A 20,270-nucleotide genomic window follows, 5' to 3' on the forward strand; every position below is an offset into this window, starting at 1 on the left:
ACATTTCTTTTTTCCTCTCATGGAGCCAGACATATCTTATTTTGTATCCTGCTGGAGCATGGAGAGAAAACAGTGTCACAGCTGGTTTCTATCCAACACAGAGTCTTTAGGAATTCATCTTTCTCTTTATGGCAGAAGAAAAAGAATACAAGATACCTTGTGTTTTTTTAAGGCAATTTTTGAAACTCATTTTTATCTAAAGTCGCTTTTGTACAGGGGCACATGACCGGCTCAGTCAGAAGAGTACGTGACTCTTGATCTCGGGGTTGCGAGTTTGAGCCCCATGTTAGGTGTAGGGATTACTTAAAAATAAAATCTTTTAAAAATAAATAAATAAAGTAGCTTTGTACAGAAATCACATTCTGATTAAATATAATGATATGGGCTCTGTGCTAATATATTTTAGGAGAAACAAAGGAATGGTTTCCTAGAGGAGTCTGACTCCTCAGTCCCCCACATGTTATTTGTGTGATATTTAATGATATTATTATCTTCAATATCCTTATTGAAACTAGCAGCCTGAAGACCAGATCAACAACTTTAACACATTATTTAAAAATTACATTGCTTTAGAGCACTGCACTGTATTCACAACTGGTTACCTGACCCTTCTGCTTTTCTAAGCATCTCGAAGATTATTTCAAAAGGATAAAGGATTCATGAATATTATTAATGTTTTTCCACCTCTCAGTATTTACCTTGGAAATGTTGATACTCTGGGACCATCCATTAAAAAAAATTTTTTTTAATCTTTCGGTAATTTCTGTTTTAAAAAAAAAAGTCTTCTTTTCCTTCCTTCATGCAACTAACCTTTCTACTGTCAAGTTATTTTCCAGCAATCTATAGTCAGAATTTCATAGTGTAGAGTCTCAAATATTCTGATTTTTAACTCTTTGATTATAAGGCCTCAGAGCAATCATGGACTAGCAAAATTTTTCTCCTCAAACAAATACTGGTTAACGTTCCAAGATCAAATGACCTATTTCAATTTGGGAAAAGATGATATTTGATTACAGAATATTCAGAATATGGGGGGAAAATTAGTAAAGCTGTATCAGGGCCTATGTGCATGAACTATACCAAATTCTCCCATTTTGCCACTGAAAATGTATTCAAACACATTCAGAAGAAGTCAGGAGATTGACATGATAGCCAGGTGTACATGATTCTTTATAGAAAAAGGAAATGTTGCATAATCTTCTTTCTAAAACATCCTTGATGTTTCCCTGAAGCAAACTATATACCTTTAGTAAGGAAAACACACACACACACACACTCAATTATCATCAGGTTACCTTAACCTGGTTCCTTGTAAAGACATATTTCTGATGCACATGAGTATTTAAGAGTACTACCACTTGGTGTCTTTGGATAGGATAAAAAGAGAGATTTACATAAGATTATGTTTTGTTACAAGGACATACCAGATGTTGGACAGTCACGTGAACTTTCTGGTGGACCAAGAAGTCCACAGTGCATGATGGTCTCTCGCACGTCTACACAGTGCACAGTACACAGTACACAGTACAACTCCTATACTGAGGGCCAAAAGCCAAGTGTGCTATGCAGAGCAAACACTAGATACATACCTCTAGGTAATGCATTTATAGCACCCCACTCTTCAACCCCACAACCTGCAATGAGGACGTTTGGTCAAAAGTGTTTCTAAATTTATTGTGAAGGTCAAGTTTAGCTTAACCAGTCTTTCATCAATACTTTTGCTTCCAGAATGTATTTATTACAGCAACTATAATCTCCTATAGGACTGAAATGTATGTTTTCTTAACTTTTTAGTTTGAGTTCACCTTTCATTCTGTTTAGTAGAATTTTTCCAATCATTCGGCCAACCCTAACAGCTAAGGGGAGTTGTGTGCTGGGACTAACTCCCTAAGAATTATCAGCTCAAGGTGAATGAAGGTTCAGAGCCTGCAAAGAGAGAGCTCAGTGAACACAGATCAAGTAGAGAAGGCAGGATTCTTTTCCCTCTTGGCTTATAACACTCTTCTTTGGACTAGCACCTGCTGGATATCCCTTGGTGGGTTGTTTGTTTGCTTTGTGATCTGCATCTTGGGAATATATTAAGTACATTCTATACTGAATAGCTTGGCCAGTGACAGCCAACATGTGTTTTCCTCTTTTTGGGGGGGTCTTCTCCACAGTAAAAGTAAATGTGAATAGTGTTCCTAACAAAGGGAGGTAAAATACTAGGGATGAAAAAGCTACTGGAGAATTAGTGATCAAAAAAAAAAAAAAAAAAAAAAAAAAGAGGTAAAACCCTTATGTGGTCTTACTCATTTGCTTCCCTTCATTCCAGTTCTCTGACCTGCTTTGTGAGTAATGATTGATTCTCCACACCTGGAGAACACAACACTCTGCTGTGAGCTCCAGCCTGCAGACTTAAGTTCCTCCATTAGGAGATGAAGTATACAACAGCTTGGGCATCAATCGTTTCACCAATGAGGTGGTAGGTCTCAAGGTCAGTAATAAGAGGTGTCTGTTTTCACTTTGCTTCACATAGATCAGGACAGAAGTCATAGACATACCATGTTAAAATATCAGGAGAGTGCCAATGTACTAAGAACCAGCAAGTTCCTCTTTTAGTTGGAAGCTAGTGTATATTCTCATACCTAACGTTTCTCCAGTTCCTTCAAGGACCTTTAGTGAATTACTACTGTATTGACATGGCTATCTCTTGGTGAGTACACACCTAGCATAGCAAACCCATATTCACACAACCTTATAGCTCTGCGATTTGCATTTGAAAGAGGAGAGTCAGTTCTTCCAGAAGGACGGAAGAAACCATAAATCAAGGAGCTTTCTGTAATAATAACCCAATATTTTTGAAATTTCAGGTTCCCAATTCATGGCCTTCCATTTATCAGTAAAATTAGAGTTAGCCCTGAGTAAGAGGCTGATATTTTTCTAATCATATTTCATATAGATTATGAGTGATTTAAGGACAAGAAGCAGGCCTTGTCAATTGTGTACCCACAGCACTAAATTAATGTTTAAAACAGAAGGTCTTTAATAATTATTGTGGAATTGAGCTGAATTTGCTGATACTCAGCACCAAAAATTATTTTTCAACTTAGATAATTTAGAATACCTTCACATTCTCTTGTACTTTAGCCAGTAGGACTTAAGAGACAGTGAATAAATTTCTTCCAAGTGGGATTGAATTTACTTCATAAAACCATTGTTTTTTAATCTGCACATTCTACAAAGGGTGCTCCTAGTGAGAAGAAGAAAAATAAAATACCATAGCATCCTTGAATGTAGGTCCAACACTCAAGTCAGCTAATGAAATAGGACCCAAAGAGACTGATGCTGGGACTGAAGAATATAATACTTTTTTCTTTCTTAGAAAGTAGGAAATCTAATCACCTTCAAGTTTCTCACATTTGAGCCATACTACAAATGAGCTGTGTCCAGGTACAGAAAAACCAACAATATTTTATTTATAACCTTATTTTTTTTTTTAGTTTTTGAACTACAAATTCTGGTTCTAGAGGTGTTTAAAAGATCATGGGTTTTATAGATGCTCATGTAAATTAATCTGTTGTTTGCTTACTTTTTTTCTTTTTTTTTCTCTTTTTTTCTTTTTCTTTTTTTTTCTTTTTTTTCTTTTTCTTTTTCTTTTTTTTTTTTCCTTTGTCATTGAATGGTTCTCATAAATACAGAACAGGTCATTACATGAAAAATATAAGATCTTGCATTTTTTTTATCTCGTTCTCTCTTAAAAATCTATTTCTAATATTGCATTCCCCATTGGACTACTTCATAAGGGCATGAGGGAAAGAAAGGAAAGAGAAAAAAAAAAGAAAGAAAGAAAGACAAAATAGACTGGTTCTCACCACTAGAATTCACCATAAAAATCTCAAAGTGTAACAGAATTCTTACAAAATTTCCTAGGCCAGTTCTTTAGGGACTTGAGATCTATGAAAAATATGGCAACCAGGGAAGGCAGGGATGAGATGTGGGAAAATAGTAAATAAGTGCAGCAAAAACAGGTTCTGAGGAATACACATAATTTTGTCTGCTTTAGATCACAATAGAATTTTTAATAAATAAATTTCTTTTCTTTTTTGTTTTTTTTTTGTAAAGACACTTTTTTGAAACAGTAGATTTAGCCCAGTCATTTGTGTCATTTTTAATAAACTGTCTTTTTTTTATTGTTTGTTTTCTGTAACTCTGTAAATGTTTTAGATTTGAGTCTCTTGTACATTGTCTTTAGAGTTCATTCGGATCAATAACGGTTCATGCACTGAACTGTGTATTGAATTAATTGTGTTAACTGTTGTTGTGTGGTTGAAGGGAGATTTGTAAGAGTTATAGTGATTTAGGTGCTCATGCTCGATAGCAGGCATGGGCAGGTGGCTTTCCATGGGTGTATCTCCTGTAATCTCATCATCCACATTAATGATTTCAACAGTCCTTGTCGGGGCGTGATGGTTTTGCCGATGGTGCTGCTTCCTCATCTTGTAGAAAATGACCAGCATCACTGCAGCCATGAGTGTGATAGCCACAAAACAGCCAATGATGATTTTGGTGGTCTTCATGACCTCATCGATTCCCGGGATCCCACTGTTTATGTCAGTCACTGGGATGGTGAATGTTTTTTCTGTCGACCTTGTGCTCTGTGGCGTGAGAGAGGTGGTCACATTGGTGGTCTCCCAGTCAATCACTGGAGTGGGGCCCACGTTGTTATCTGTGGTCCGTGCCTCATCCTGAGAAGGTTCCATAGTCTCTACTGTGACGGTTGAAAAGTAAGAGAAGGGAGTAGTGGTTGCTGCAGTAACATTCAGGGTGGCAGAAGCAGTGGTATTTCCGACAGAATTACTCACCATACATGTGTACATGCCTGTATCTTGCACGGTTACATTCGTGAAATTTAATGTGCCGTCACTGAGCACAGCTATCCGCACTTTGTATGCCCCATGTGTCATGACCGTTCCATTTGGAGTAATCCAAGATACAGAGGTCAGGGACGTGGAGGCCCGACATTTCAGCTCGGCTGCCATGCCCTCAGTGACATTGAGGTCTGCTGGGGGCTCCACAATCACAGGAGCATAGCATGTAAAGTAATTCTGGTCAAGCTCCCCAATGTACCTCCCTTTGAGATTGGGAGGAGTGTTACATCGAGCACAACAAGCTGTGTTGGAGGGGGCCATGTCTTTTATCCACCAGCTGAGCCACAGTATGTCACAGTTACAGTTCCAAGGGTTGTGATGCAAGTGTATCCGCTCTAGGTGATGCAAGGGTGTGAAGAGGTCATGAGGCAGTAGTGTTAGATTGTTGTGTGCCAAGTTTATCTCCACGAGTGACTGAAGGTTATCAAAGGCATTCCGTTCAATCACTTGAATCTGGGACTGGATCATCCACAGTTTTTGAAGGTGCATCAGTCCCTGGAACGAGCCAGGCCTGATGGCTGACAAATGATTCCCAGAAAGATCCAGCTCATCTAGCTTTATGAGAGGTGTAAGGTTAGGGATCTCGCGGAGGTTGCACATGGCAAGGTTCAAATACCTCAAGTTGGACAGACCTTCAAAGGCACCTTCTGAGATATAGGAAAGCCTTTTCAATTCCCCCAAGTCTAATCGGCGCAAAGAAGGGATTCTGTTAAAAGCATAAGAAGGAATGCTTTCAATGGGGTTGTTTCTCAACCAGAGCTCCTTCAGTTTAGACAAATATACAAAAGCTCCATTTGGGATGGTAGTAAGACGATTGTCAAAGAGTTCCAGAGTATTGAGGTTTGCCAGACCATTGAAGGCCCCGATTTCAATTGTTCTAATATGATTCCTACTCAACTGTAGGATTTCCAGGTGCCTCAAGTGCTTGAAGCTGTTCACTTTGATGATCTGGATTTGGTTCTCATGGAGGTTCAGCAGTCGCGTGTTGGTAGAGATGCCATCTGGAACCTCCCGTAGGTTTTTCCGGACGCAAATCACCTTGCTGAACTGGTTGCTGCAGGAGCAGACAGAAGGGCAGGTTTGAGCCCGCACCAGACCAGCCACCACAAGAAGTTGAAGAGCCAGCAGCACCACAAGCAGGGGGTCAAATAGGGCCCTGTTAAACCTAGGACCTATCATTATCTGCTGTGGATGTAAGGTCATCTTGTTCAACATTCATAATTTATCTGGTGTTGGTCCGTCTGGAGTTCAAATAGTCTGCAACATAAGAGCAAACAATGGTATTAGATCTCCTCCAAATGTCTTTCTGGAGCAATGTCAGTGACATACTATACCAGCTAAAGCCATCATTTCTCACACTAAGCAAACAACCAATCTAATGTCCTTTTATTGAGCGATGTGGCTCATATTTATAGAGAAAATGTTTCTGTACTTCAAATTAGCAGTCATCCACAGCCCATATCTATCAAGTGTGCACTCACAGAGAATGAGGGGAAACACCTTACAGTAGTGTTCAGCAACCAAGTATGACTTGAATGCATGAGGACATATGAGATGGACATATGAGCAGGTTCAAAGGCCAGACCAGATTGGAAAAGTACAGAAAATAAGATTTGGCCCCATACCCAACAAACTAAAAGCTCCCTTACAAAACCAGTAATAGCTGAGGTTGTATTGAGGATTCTTCTATATGCCAGGCACCATGGGCTATAGACTTCACAAGCAATCCTGTCCAGGAGTAGCTACATAATTTGCAGGGTCCAGTGCCAAATGAAACTGGAGGATGGCTTCTTAAAAATTATGAAGACTTTCAACTCTGTGTAACAACAGAGCATTAACCAAGCGTGGGCCCTTCTGTTCATGGGGTCCTTTTCAATTACATAGGGTGTGTGGACTGATCCTTTCTTGTCCTTACACCACTGCTCTGAGGTAGGGAGGTTTACTGTCTCCATTTCCAAAATGAAGAAGTTTAATCATAGGGAAACTAACACAAAGTCACAAAGTTCATAAGTACAGAACCAGGACTCACACACTCATCTGACTGGTCCAAGAGCGTATGATCTCAAATCTCCATTAAAAAGTTTCTGGGAGAGGGGTGCCTGAGTGGCTCAGTGGGTTAAGCCTCTGCTTTCGGCTCAGGTCATGATCTCAGGGTCCTGGGATCGAGCCCCGCATCGGGCTTTCTGCTCGGCAGGGAGCCTGCTTCCGCCTCTCTCTCTCTCTGCCTGCCTCCTTGCCTACTTCTGATCTCTCTCTCTGTCAAATAAATAAAAAAATAAATCTTAAAAAAAAAAGTTTCTGGGAGAACAATGGCAAAGACAGAATATTTCTTCGTGATTAATTTCTCTAAAATACCTTTTCTGGGGGGTGACCTCAGCTCTGAACCCTGGCAACTGTGAAGATACACTGAAACAATGGCATGTACAAATGTACATAAACTTTTAGAGATTTTCAAATACCCAAACTCACTATAATATAACAACGGCTACCTACAGGTAGACAGACCACAAATTAAACAAATTAAATAATTTCCATGAAACATAACTTTTATGTACAGAGGACATCTTAGTATAACAGAAATACTATATATCTTGTACCCCTACTCTCGCTGATTTTAAGCAGATTTGTGGGAAGTGGAATAAAATAACTTACTTTCTGCATCTCTTCCAGCACAAGAAGGAATTTTAAAGGAGCTTTGGGTTACCCAGTGCTTGTCTCATTCTTATCATGAACTGGACACCTGTGTAATGACTTCTTCCAAACCTCTCATTCAATAAAGTGTTCCTTCTATGACTCTCTTGGAAACAAACAAATGAAAAAAAAGGGATGACGATCACTACCTTCCAACTCAAAAAGGCACTAATTTAGTACTTATTATGTGTCACCTTGAACAACTTATTAATCTTCTCTCCGTAACACATCCTCCTCACTTGCAAAATGGGAATGACAACAGTGCATGCCCTTAGTGTTGTTATGAGGATAAAATTAGTTAAAGCAGATAAAGTGCTTCGAATAATGCCTCTCCCACGTTAAAAACTCAGTAATGTCAGCCATTATTATTACCGTTCTTGTTCTTGCCCTCACCCAGACATCTTGCTGAGCATATAAAGATGAAGACCATCATCCTTACCCCTGAGGAAATGATCATTTAAAAGGGGAGACAGATAGGCCAAAGATGAATCACAATAATATATGTTCATTGGTATGAGGCCAGGCCACTCTGGCACAAGGGCACCGATATCAGATCAGCTCGGTCCGTGCTGGTAAATCAGAGGATTTTAAAAGAAGAGGATCCTGATCTAGGTTCTCTAGAAGAAGTTGATTTAAAAGAAAAAAAAAAAAGGAAAGAAGAGCATTTTAGCCAAGGAACACCTTCAGCCAAGAGACAAGAACCTAGAAAGATGCTAGCATGTCCAGGGACCAGTAAACCGTTCTCTGTGGCATGAGAATGGAGGGTCTGGGAAAGAGACCGTTCTTTCTTCCAGGCTGCTGCAGCTCTAGATTGACTTTTCACACTCTATGTATATGTATGTATATGTGTGTATATATATATATATATATATATATATATATATATATGTATGTATGTATATGCATGCATATGTATGTATATATTCTGTATATATATGTATACATATACATATATATGTACACACATATATACACACACACATATATATATAATGTGTGTATATATATATATATATATATATATATACACATTCTAGTACTATGATCATTAGTACTAGATCATTAGTCTCTGGTCCCGCTTCTCCCACTATCCTGTGAACACCATGAGGACAGAAGCCATGTCTGATGGTTTTCCTCACCTGTCATACTTTAGACACTGGGTAAAAAGGCTGTTGTAAATGTGTAGAAGCAGTTACTATCTAGTTACAACTCTGTGTGTGTGTAGTGATAGAGACTAATATAGTAATCATGACTTTCTACTTCCTATATTTCCGTCCTTCCTTCCTTCCTTCCTTCCATCTCTCTCTCTCCTTTCTTTCATTCTTTCTTCTGAAAGAAAGAGAGAGCTCACCAGTTGGGGGAAGAAGGGCAGAAGGAGAGGAAGAAGGAGAGAATCTTAAGCAGACTCTACACCCAGCATGGAGCCTGATGCAGCGCTCCACCTCATGACCCTGAGATCATGACCTGAGTGGAAATCAAAAGTCTGGACACTTAACCAACTGAGCCACTCAGGTGACCCTATCTTCTATATTTTCTGATGTTTTGTTATCTGGGGCCTTGTTGTTCCAGAGAGAGCCCCTCAAGGACTAGCCAATTCCTTGAAATAGTAAAGGACTTGCCCACAAGCATGCCTTTCATATTCAAACCAATCAACCTGAAGCCTATACCCCAATCAGCTCCTTTCTCAGGATCTCACAGGGCAATGCCAGCTGCAAGCCTGCTTACCCTGCCTTCTCTTGCTTTCTCTCACAAACCATGATAAAGGCACTTGCTGAGTTTTCCTTGCTTCTTCTACCCCTGTGACTGACCCTGGTGCTTCCTTGTGTGGCCCCCTTAGGACATGGCATGCTCCCTCCTCTTGGGAACTGTGAGTAAAGAAAATTATGTATCTCTTCAATGACAATTCTCTCCTGATTTGTCTCATTATACCGAAATAATAATAAAATCTACATTTTAAAACAACTAATCACTAAATAGCAGGGGGGAGAGGGAGCTGCTCATTTTAATAATATTGTTGATGGCTTTATAGGTCTATTCTATTGTCCCATTTACACAGTGACAACAATAAGATTGGTAGGCTTCTCACCCTGAGCTAGATTAGGAGATTTTTTTTTTTATTTAAATTCAAGCATGACCTTAAAAACCCTTAGGGATTTCCACTTTAAATAGAATCCTACTGGGGCGCCTGGGTGGCTCAGTGGGTTAAAGTCTCTGCCTTCAGCTCAGGTCATGATCTCAGGTTCCTGAGATGGGGCCCCACATCAGGCTCTCTGCTCAGCGGGGAGCCTGCTTCCTCCTCTCTCTCTGTCTGCCTCTCTGCCTACTTGTAATCTCTATCAAATAAATAAATAAAATCTTTAAAAAAAAAAAAGAATCCTACTTACATTTCCAGTGACATGACCACTGAAAATTTTTCATTCATATGATTTGGTGTAGTTATACATTTGCTCCCCTCTCTCCAACACACACTTTTTAAGGTAATTGGGCATTTAGAAAATAGCACATAAAATCTCTGATACATTAACTGATGGGTATTTTTAGGACTGGGGTCCAAGGGTCCTACTCCCCTAGTTCACCTTCTACCTCCCTACCCTATGACTCTTGGAATCCTAGGGTCTCTGGTAATAGAGATATAGAGAAATAACTGATTGACTGGACATAGCACAGAAGTGAAGAAGCTAAGTCCTTTGCTTAAGATAAGCCATTTGCTATCCTTTTCTCTTTAAAATAAGAAATAGCAAAGGAGCCATGTCCCATGGTCAAAGGAAAAGGCTCTGGTAAAGTCTTCCTAAATTTAAATGCTGGCTTAAACTTCCATGACTCTCCAACTGGGAAAGTTACTTCATTTCTCATTTCTCTTTACTTTATTTTTCCATCTATTCAAAAGGCTTTTGTTAGTAATATCACATATATATATATACACACACACACACATCTATATACATATATATGCATATATATATACATACATATACTTACCAGCTCATAATTAGCAATTTATAATAAATATGTAAAACATATTCAAACTAAAAATAAAGTGATGGAACACTCAGTTTCTTCCTCTTATATAAGATAGGAATAACACTAATATCTATTACTCAGAGTTATAGTAAGGATTAACTGCAATGATCAGAAGCATGCTTTCATATGTAAATCCAATACATTGCAATTAATTGTAGAGTGCATGTGTCTCTCCTTTTTTAATCCCCAGGCTCTTTTATTTTGTATTTCTTACTTACTTCAAGGTCTTTCTACTATTGCTATTAATGAGATTTCCTATAAATCAGTCATAAGTAACGATTTATGAATTATAGCCGGTTCAAAGGTAATTTATAACCCACAGAAAATAACGCTTGGTACATGCACTGAATTGAATAACCTACTATCAACAAAAGATTTTCTATTTTAAAATCTAAATTATGTTACTTTACATTAAAAGCCATGTTTCAGCATCTCTTTCATAAGATGATTTTATCACATCAAAAAGAAATCAATTTAAAAGTACGCTCTATCCATTACAATGTCATCTGACAGGGTTTATTTACAAATGGATCTGTATGGGTTTTGAATTAAGCTGTAATACTTTCAGCCTTGTCCCAGAGGATATTCTGACTTTGTCAACAGACCTTTCTTCTTTCCCTACCCATGCTTCAGTGCACTGAGATACAGGTGGCTGCTCTATTTAGCACAGTTTCATTGCTCAGTTAGCAGAAACTGAGTCTAGGTATTGGAACTAGTTTGGAAGCCAGGTAAAAGAAAGGTTAATTTATTAGCGCAACCACTCTCCCCCACAGAACACACAGTCACCCTCATATGAATCTCCAGCAAACCTGCTAAATTCTGAGAACCAAAACCACTTGCCCCACACTCAGCCTGGAAACAGACCTCCAAAGCATACCTTTCTGTTGACATAGCCATGATTTTTGCTCTTCCATCTTCTTTATTAGCCTCTCTATCTGTGGGGACTCTCCTGTCCAAGCAAATTGTTTCACTGTCCCTCTAGGAATCTGCCAAAAGACCCATCAGGGCATCTAATGGCAGTTCATTCTCTAAGATTCTTTGAATCTCTTGCCTCACCTAGCTATTTTCACAAATCCTAGATGGCTGTACGGTAATCCTTACTCTCTCCTAATCAACCTCCCACAGTGAAAACTCCTCTCAAATCAGACTTCCAATTCTCCATAAATTCTGTCCTAATCTTTACCACTCTATTCACAGATACGCCCATAACTTTGTGAGATGGTGGCCTCCCTTAACAGAATAAGCAATAAACTTGCTCTGTTTTTTCAACAGGTTGTGTTGTGAGTCAGCTTTTTACAGCACTAAGAATGGATTATTCATTTAAATTGTACTTGAACCTCTCTTTCTCTCTTTCTTCTCATTTGTTGCCTCCCCAACACTTTCATTCCTTACTCTTGCCCTAGAACATTTTGTTCGGGAATCTTCATTCCCATCCTTAAAAAAAATTTAAAAAATTTTTTTAAAAATCATGAAACTATATTCTCTGCTTTGGAAGAGTCTGACTCAGGACTGCTGGGTAAGTAGAATTTGGTTTAAGCTAGGATTAGACAAACTTTTCCTGCAAAGGGTCAGAGAGTAAATATTTTAGGCTTTGCAGGCCATGTGATCTCCTGTTGTAACTATGCTACTCTGCCATTGTAGCCTAAAAGTAGTTGTAGTGAAAAGGTAAATGAGTGGATATGGCTGTGGTTCTGATTAAACCTGTTAGGAGCACTGAAATTTGAATTTCATACCATTTTCACATGTCTCAAAATATTATTCTTTTTTTAAAAAAGGAAGAAGGAGAGAATGAGCAAAATGGGTAGGGTGGAGGGTCAGAGGCAGACAGAGAAGCAGGCTCTCCACTGAGCAGAAAGCCCAATGTGGAGCTGGATCCCATGATCTTGGGATCATGACCTGAGCTGAAGGCAGATGCTTAACCAACTGTCCCATTCAGGTGCCTCTCAAAATATTATTCTTAACATTGTTTTCTATTTAAAAATTCAAGAACAGGGACGTCTGGGTGACTCAGTCAGTTGGGCATCTGCCTTTGACTTGGGTCAGATCCCAGAGTCCTGGGATTGAGTCCTACATCAGGCTCCTTGCTCAGCAGGGAGCCTACTTCTCCTTCTGTTTGCCACTCCCCCTGCTTGTGCTCTCTCTCTCTCTAACAAATAAATAAATAAAATATTTAAAAAAATTTCAAGAACAATCTTAGCTCCTAGGGCTAACCTCTGGACTATAGTTTGCTGAGCTCTTATCTAAATAAATATTGGTTGTAACATTTCTGTTGCCAGAGACTGGTTAGGTCTGGATAGGTGACACAATTTGGCCAATGAGATGTGAAAAGAAGTCAGCTGAGGGGTTCTTGAAATTTTTTTTCTCCCACTAATAAGAAGAAAAACGGGGGGAAGAAATAGTTATTTATTCTGTTTCTGGATATTGTTGTGAGTATAAGATGCCTAGAGTTGCTGAAGCCATCTTGTGGCCAAGAAAGGAGGAAGCCTGAGGATAAAGCAGTTATGCCAAGGAAGGAAAATGGAAAGAGGGGAAGAATTTGTATTTTTTTTTTTATATTCATGATGGGCAACTGAACTAATGAATCCTGTTACTATCTCTCCTCTATATTCTCTTAGTATATAAAATATTCAACTCCTTACAGTATAAACAATTACTTTTTCCTGGTCACTTCAGTCAAACCTATCTTGATACTTACATATTCATTCTCCTTTCTCCCTCTCCCCTTGTCCCTCCCTCCCTCTCTCTTTTTTTCTCTCACCATCTCCCCATTTCTGAAACCAATGGCAAAGAAATAACAAATAAGACAGCAGAAAAATTCTGATTTTGTGTACCATTGTAAATTTGAAACCTACCAAAGGAAACAGCATAAACTGAGGCAACCATTTGTCAGAAAAGAGGTAAGTCTATCCCTATCATGCTAAATGGCTTTCTATTGCAGTCATTTCCTGTACAACTCCTTAAGTTTTAAAGAATGCTAGACTACACCAGAGAAGGAAAAACAGCACCTCGAATTACACCATTATCAAAGATAGCTTACCTCTCCAAATTAAAATTCTTTTATAAATATTTTCTAATATAGTTCATTTTTTTCCCAATTGAAACCCAATTTTATAAGTCTGTTGAGTTTTCTCTACTCCTTATATAGTTTTTTGTTGCTCTGCAGATTTCCAACGAGAAGAAAATTTTTGTAACTGTGCCTAGGGCTGACCCTCTAGGCAAATGTAATGGAAGTAATACAACATTTAAATGGCTGTAAACCAGGGACTCAACCTGTCAAGTCAACAGGAGGTTCTTTGGCTGAACACACTGACCTGGCAATGTTTCTAGAAAACTGGAAGAAATTGAGATTGAAGAAGAAGATGATGATGATGATAACACCTGAGTCTGTGTTTTCATTTTTCTCTAAGACTTATCTGATTTATAGCAAAAGAATACATATGTTCGGGGTTTAGAAGTGACACAATTACAATATCATCGGGTGAAAAGAAACAGAAAGTAGAGAGAACTATGTATTAAAAAAAAGGAAAAGGAAAGGAAAAAAAAATCATGTGGCCAACATGTTGCTATTGCTTGGACGGTACAGTCAGGATTGTAAGAATGAAATTGGCCAGGACTTCTAGAATATTATAGTCTTGTTGGAGCTATAATACAAATATACAGATACATATTTAAAAAGTGTACACATAGGTGTCCTGGGTACTAACGCAAACCAACATATTCAGTATTTAAATATCATAAAGGATTATCAGAAATAACAGATAATCAGAGAAAATTTTAAGAGGATTCAGGATCATATGTAGGTCTCTAAGGGGACATAAACTTGCATTGAGGCAGAGTGGTGGCGGAGGAGGTAAGAGATTACTTAAAAAAGCATAGGAGTAGGAGCATGAAATGAAGGAAAATTGACTTACCGGAAGCAGAAGGCTTATGCAGCAGAATTTAAATAGTTGACTTGGCCCAAATGAGGGGCACCACAAGCCAGCTGGAAGTTTGGATTTCCTTCAATAAAGAGACTTAGAAAGAAACTGCAATCCCCTTAGGCAGGAAAGGGTTTGATGAGAGAGCACTGTTATAAAAAGAATGATCTGCCCTCACATGTAAAAGAAATTTTGGAGAGAGGAACAGTTGACGAAAAAGTCCTACAACTTCAATAATCCACATCCCTAGCATTGCTTTAAAACTAAATGAAACTTCTCTTCATGATCTGATGACTGAGATGTGCACAGGTGGAAATTAATTAGCCCTAGTTGAAATCCTGTAGACCATGAAGTACCAATGATGGCGAAATTAGCTTCTGTATGTGGTCACATGAAAAAAAAATATTATACACAGAGATCAGGTATGATTTTGGAAACTCTGATGTGCATGTCAAGAGAGAGGCATCTCAGATCTCTGGTACTGCTCGTGTCTACTCTGTAAATGGCACACCAAGAATAATTAAACACATGTACCATTTTGGTTCCCTAAAGAAACACTGTACTTTCCAACTTGAAACAATGCTGAAGCACAGAAAGAGCTAGAAAGCTATATTAGCAAAACCTAGAGGAAGAAAAACCAGATTGAGAATGGAATGAGGAGGGTTAGAAGGTTGGCTTAGTATTACTGACTGTTTGATCTTTGGCAAATTGTTTTTCTCCGCGGTGCACCTTTCTAAATGGGAGTGATGGTAATAACATTAATAAATAGACATTGAGAGAATTACTTGAATTAAATGTCATAGCATAAACTAAAAACAAATCCCGAAACCTGCCCCTGTACCTCCCAAAATGCCACTATCACACACCCCGTTGTTCAATGCAGAAATGTAAGACTCTTCCTTGACTTTTCTTTTTCTTTATTTATATGCAACACAGTACTATTCATGGGATTCACTAAAATAAAACTGGATCGGTCTACTTTTCCTTTTGACCCTCTCTAGGCCAAATCATCTTCATTTCTAACTTGGACCACTGAAATACCATCTGAACACTTTTTCTACCTTTGCAATTGACTTACCACAGTGAATTCTCCATATGGCATTCAAATTTTTAAATTTAAATTTAATTTTTTAAATTTAAATTTTTAAATTTTTAAAATATAAATATGTTCAGGTCATTCTTCTGCTGAAATGCCCCTATTAGCTCCATATCCTTTTAGAGTAAAATGCAAACTGTTTTGGTCCCCAAATCAAGATCGTCTGATACCTGCCTATGTTCCATACCTTTCAGCTTTTCTTTATCCCCCTTCTCTCTTCAACCACATTGGACTTCCTTTGGTCCTCAAATACACTAAGGTTTCCTTCCCTGGGGACATTTGCAGTAGGGTCCCCTCTGCCTACAACACATGTCCTTTGATTTTTGAGTGGTTGGTTTTCCTTGTCCTTCAGAACATTCTTTAAATTTTTCCTTCTCAGGAGGTTTTTTTCTTGACCATCCAGCCTAAAGACGCGTGCCTACCATCATCAATAATATTACCATAATTAATTTTTATCATACTTATTGTTGGTATTTTTCTCATATCCTTAGATGCTTATTTCCTTACTGTCTGTCTCATCTGAATGGAATGGAACAGAGACTTGTCTGTCCTTCAGTAGTTTTCACCTGGAATAATGTTCCTCAAATATTTGCTAAATGTATGAATGAATGAATAAATGAGTAAGCTGCTGTCTAAGCAGCCTGTAGATAGTTAAGGCTATAAAGTCATTGAGGACCTAAATGATGTCACACTCACTAATTGATCTAGGGATCCCTAGCATCTAGTAGAGCCCAACTCACACAGTAGGAATTTCATCAACCTCTGAAATGATGCTGGTCTAGTTTTTAACTATTTTCACAGAAGTCCTTCCTACAAAGAAAAGTTAGGGAGCGCAATGCAATATAAAGTTCATTTCATTGTTTCCTAGCTCTCTTTTCTATTTTGTGTGTTCGTTTTCAGGGGAAGGCTTCTCAATTTCCTTTTTTTTATTATTGTTAATAGCAGCCCTATTTAAGTTTGGCCAAACAATGCCCTCTGCTGTATGTGCCTAAAATAGCATGATTGCCTCGAAATTCTAATGTGGATAATGCATAAGTTGTTCTCCTGATTTGCTTCTTCAGGTGCACCTACATGTACATCAGAGGTAGGGAGGTCTGGCTCAGCTTCTGGGTCACTCCACTGGATCAGAGCCATTAGAGCAGAGAACAGGAATTCATATGGCAGAAAGTCAAGTAATCTTCAAATCCCCTTTAAAATGGAAGAGATCTTGATCACCACATTTCTGCTTCAGGAACTCATTTGAACCATTAATTAGAAAATCAATGGGTGGAAAAAAAAAAAAAAGACCTCTTAATTCTTTCGTCACAACCCAAAGGAACAAGATGGAATAGGCAGGGGATTATGGTAGGCGGTCACAGCTCCACCTCTGTTTTCGCTACGAAAAGTCAAATCTACTTCATGTTAGAAAAGCAGACCCAGCCAGAAATATAGCTCATGTCTTGGCAAGGCTAAAAATAAAATTAATTTGTTTTTTCCTTCTTTTTTAGTCTCACATGACGCAAGAGAGATAAACATACCTGGCATGAAGTTTCTGGCTGGTTATGAATCCTTTTGATCATACTCACTTTTTGATGTTTATTATTTATGAAGAAATGAAATATAAATGACTGACTTGTTTCTCAAATGAAAGGGTGGGATTTGAGGTGTTCAGAAATATGTTTGTATTTTTATGATAGATGTTTGCTCTGTTGGTTTTGTGAAATGAATAGCCAAAGAGAAAAGCTTAAAACCTTAAGCTCCATATACTGCTTGGTATTTCATTCTTCAGGAAATGAAATCAGATTGTCCCAATTATCAGAAATGCTTACATTCTCCTTTGCACTAATATTTTTAAGTCTAGATCCTACCAATGCATAAAAACATCACTATTCTGTTTTTCCTTTTAATTCTTTCTCTATTCTCAGGTTCAGGGCCACAACGTGATTAATACATGTTATTCTTTATCTCCAGAATTGGTCTCTTCGTCTTACACTTTTCCTGGGGGAGATCTATGCAGTTAACACTTCCCAGATTTAGTGTAACAAGCCTTAGGAATCCAGGTGATCACAGTTCAAGAAAACATAACACACCAATAGTTCCCATTTGCTTTAGAGAATAAAGCCGACATCCCTTACTGCCTCTACCCACTAGATGCCAGTAGCACCCCCAGTTGTGAGGATCTAGTGTCTCCAGACGTTGCCAATGTCCCCGGGAGGGCAAATTTGCCCTCTTAAAAACTACCACGTTAGTGTGACACATAGGACACTCCATGATCCTGCGCCATACTGCTTTCCCAGTCTTATCTCCCACTGTTCTCCATAATACAGTCTAGGCTGCAGTCTGTTTCTGATGCTAAAAATATGCCTCCTACTTTTCCTCTTCAGAGCCTTGCTCCTGTTGTCTCCATTGCCAGCAACGTTCTACTCTGATTTTTCTGTCAAAATCGTACCCAATCTCAGAGCCAATTTTACAATGACCATTTCTATTTGACCTTTGTTAGTCTTACTGGCTGGGACTAATCTATTCTTCCATAAGTGCCTGTCATGCTAAGACTATAGCAGTTATCAACTGTGTTGGAATCTAAATGTTTGGGTATGTATTCAATCTATTTAATCATAAGCTTCTGAAAGACAGGACCTGGATGATTTCTAGGCATGCAGTAAATATTTGTTGAATTGTATTACTGAATGTAGCCCATATTTTAATTCACAGTCAGGAGCCAGGATGATAAGCTGATTTTCTAATAACAATTAACATATGAAGGTCCATTGATAAGACCCGTATGAGAACCTAAAAAGTTAAAATGGTATACAACTTAGTATAAATGATAAAGAGAGGGGTTCAGTAATTACTCCTTGGCCTCTCATGTACATAAAACAAAAATATAAAAATAAATTATGAAAAAGTAGATTGCCCAAGCTCAGCATGTAAAGGTGTGATTGAAAACAATAAGACTAAGTGAAAATTTCTCTTTACCATCAATAAGCTGTATCCTAGGGGCGCCTGGGTGGCTCAGTGGGTTAAGCCGCTGCCTTCGGCTCAGGTCATGATCTCAGAGTCCTGGGATCGAGCCCCGCATCGGGCTCTCTGCTCAGCAGGGAGCCTGCTTCCTCCTCTCTCTCTGCCTGCCTCTCTGCCTGCTTGTGATCTCTCTGTCAAATAAATAAGTAAAATCTTTAAAAAAAAAAAAAAAAAGCTGTATCCTAAATATTACACCCAGAGTACATGGCACATTGTAACATTATATCTTTCATTGTACACACACACACACACACACACACACTCACAGAAAGACAGAAGGAAAGGAAGGAAGGAAGGAAGGAAGAAAGAAAGAAAGAAAGAGAAAGAGAAAAAGCGAGCGAGCTCAAGAAAAGTTGGTACTTACCAACTACTTACATAACTAAGTGAAGGCTAATGGAATATAGAGATTTTTTTTTTTTAATCAGAGATAAAAATGTGTGTAGTATCCATATGTGAAACTGCCTAGAGGTTGGATACTCTGATATATATACTCTATCATTGTGAGAATACATGATTTAATATATATATAGAAGGATTTAGAACAGTGCCTGGTATATAGTCAATACTGTATGAACATTTGTTGTTGTATTTATGTTATTGTTATTTAACTAGTCCCCATGACAGCTGAAGTCCAATTATGGAGAATGACAGATACATCAGACAATTATAATCTGATGCTGAAGCAATTTGAATCATACAATTAAGTTTTCTTAGTTGATTTCTCATCAACTGCCTTATTGAATTATAATGTGTTTTTTTCATGAAAATGCATAGTTCAATCCAAGAGCTCCTAAGAAGCTCACAAATGGATTTTAAACCATTTATGAATCTCTTGAAATTATATGCAAATTTTTGTATAAATGTGGAGAATGTATATTTTTATAGGAAGATTATTCATTGGTTTTATCATCATATTCTCAAGGAGATTTATGACTCCAAAAAGTTTAAGTTCTACATAGAAAGATTTGACAGACTGAAGTACTTGAAGTGTCTGTTATAGTTTTAGCTATAATTTAACAAACTGGCATCCTGCTTTCTATATTCATGTCTTATGTGTTTATAAGTGTGACTACAACTTTCTCATGATGAGCTACCCAAATCAAATTTCCGAGAGTATAAAATTAAGGACCGTCAGACCCCTGTCTTGAGTAGATACTTCAAGACGAATGTCCATTGGAAAAGGTCTTGGAATGCCATCTTCCCTTGTGACAGTGATCCTTGCCACATACATTAACACTGGTATTTAGGTGACAATTTGTCACTCCCTGTCATTTTTTTAAGGAATTTGTGTCAAAGTAAGAATCAGGATGCTGCATAATGAAATGAGGACTTCTCATAATGAAATGAGAACCCCCCATCCCTCATTTAACCATCATTTATTCCTTAAAGGGAAATGCACTGAGATAGTGTAACTGAATTATTAATATTTATCTCTTAGAATATTTTAGGTAGTTTTGGCTGATGCCTAAAGAGAAAATATCATGCTCATTAATATTAGTGAAGATCATTTGTATAACAGGAACGAACCAAAAAAGTAATATTCTGTTACAAATAATACAAAATCCCAATAAGAATTTCCCCTCATACACACACAAACACAAAATCTATTGTTGAATGAAGTTAAACTGCAGAGAT

The 20,270-nt window shown here is 38.1% G+C and overlaps 1 protein-coding gene across 3 annotated transcripts in view; it reads right to left on the reverse strand.

The window, feature by feature from the left end:
• Positions 1–3,649: 3,649 nt before the first annotated feature.
• LRRC4C (leucine rich repeat containing 4C) overlaps positions 3,650–20,270 on the reverse strand; it is a 184,484-nt gene continuing 167,863 nt past the window's right edge. For all 3 annotated transcript variants that reach the window (XM_047693789.1, XM_047693788.1, XM_047693787.1), the window contains exon 2: positions 3,650–6,167. In XM_047693789.1, the coding sequence (XP_047549745.1) occupies positions 4,203–6,125 (1,923 nt within the window). In that variant the 5' untranslated portion in view covers positions 6,126–6,167 and the 3' untranslated portion in view covers positions 3,650–4,202. The remainder of the gene's footprint in view (positions 6,168–20,270) is intronic.

This window comes from Lutra lutra, chromosome 10, assembly GCF_902655055.1.
Source record: "Lutra lutra chromosome 10, mLutLut1.2, whole genome shotgun sequence".
NCBI lineage: Eukaryota > Metazoa > Chordata > Mammalia > Carnivora > Mustelidae > Lutra > Lutra lutra.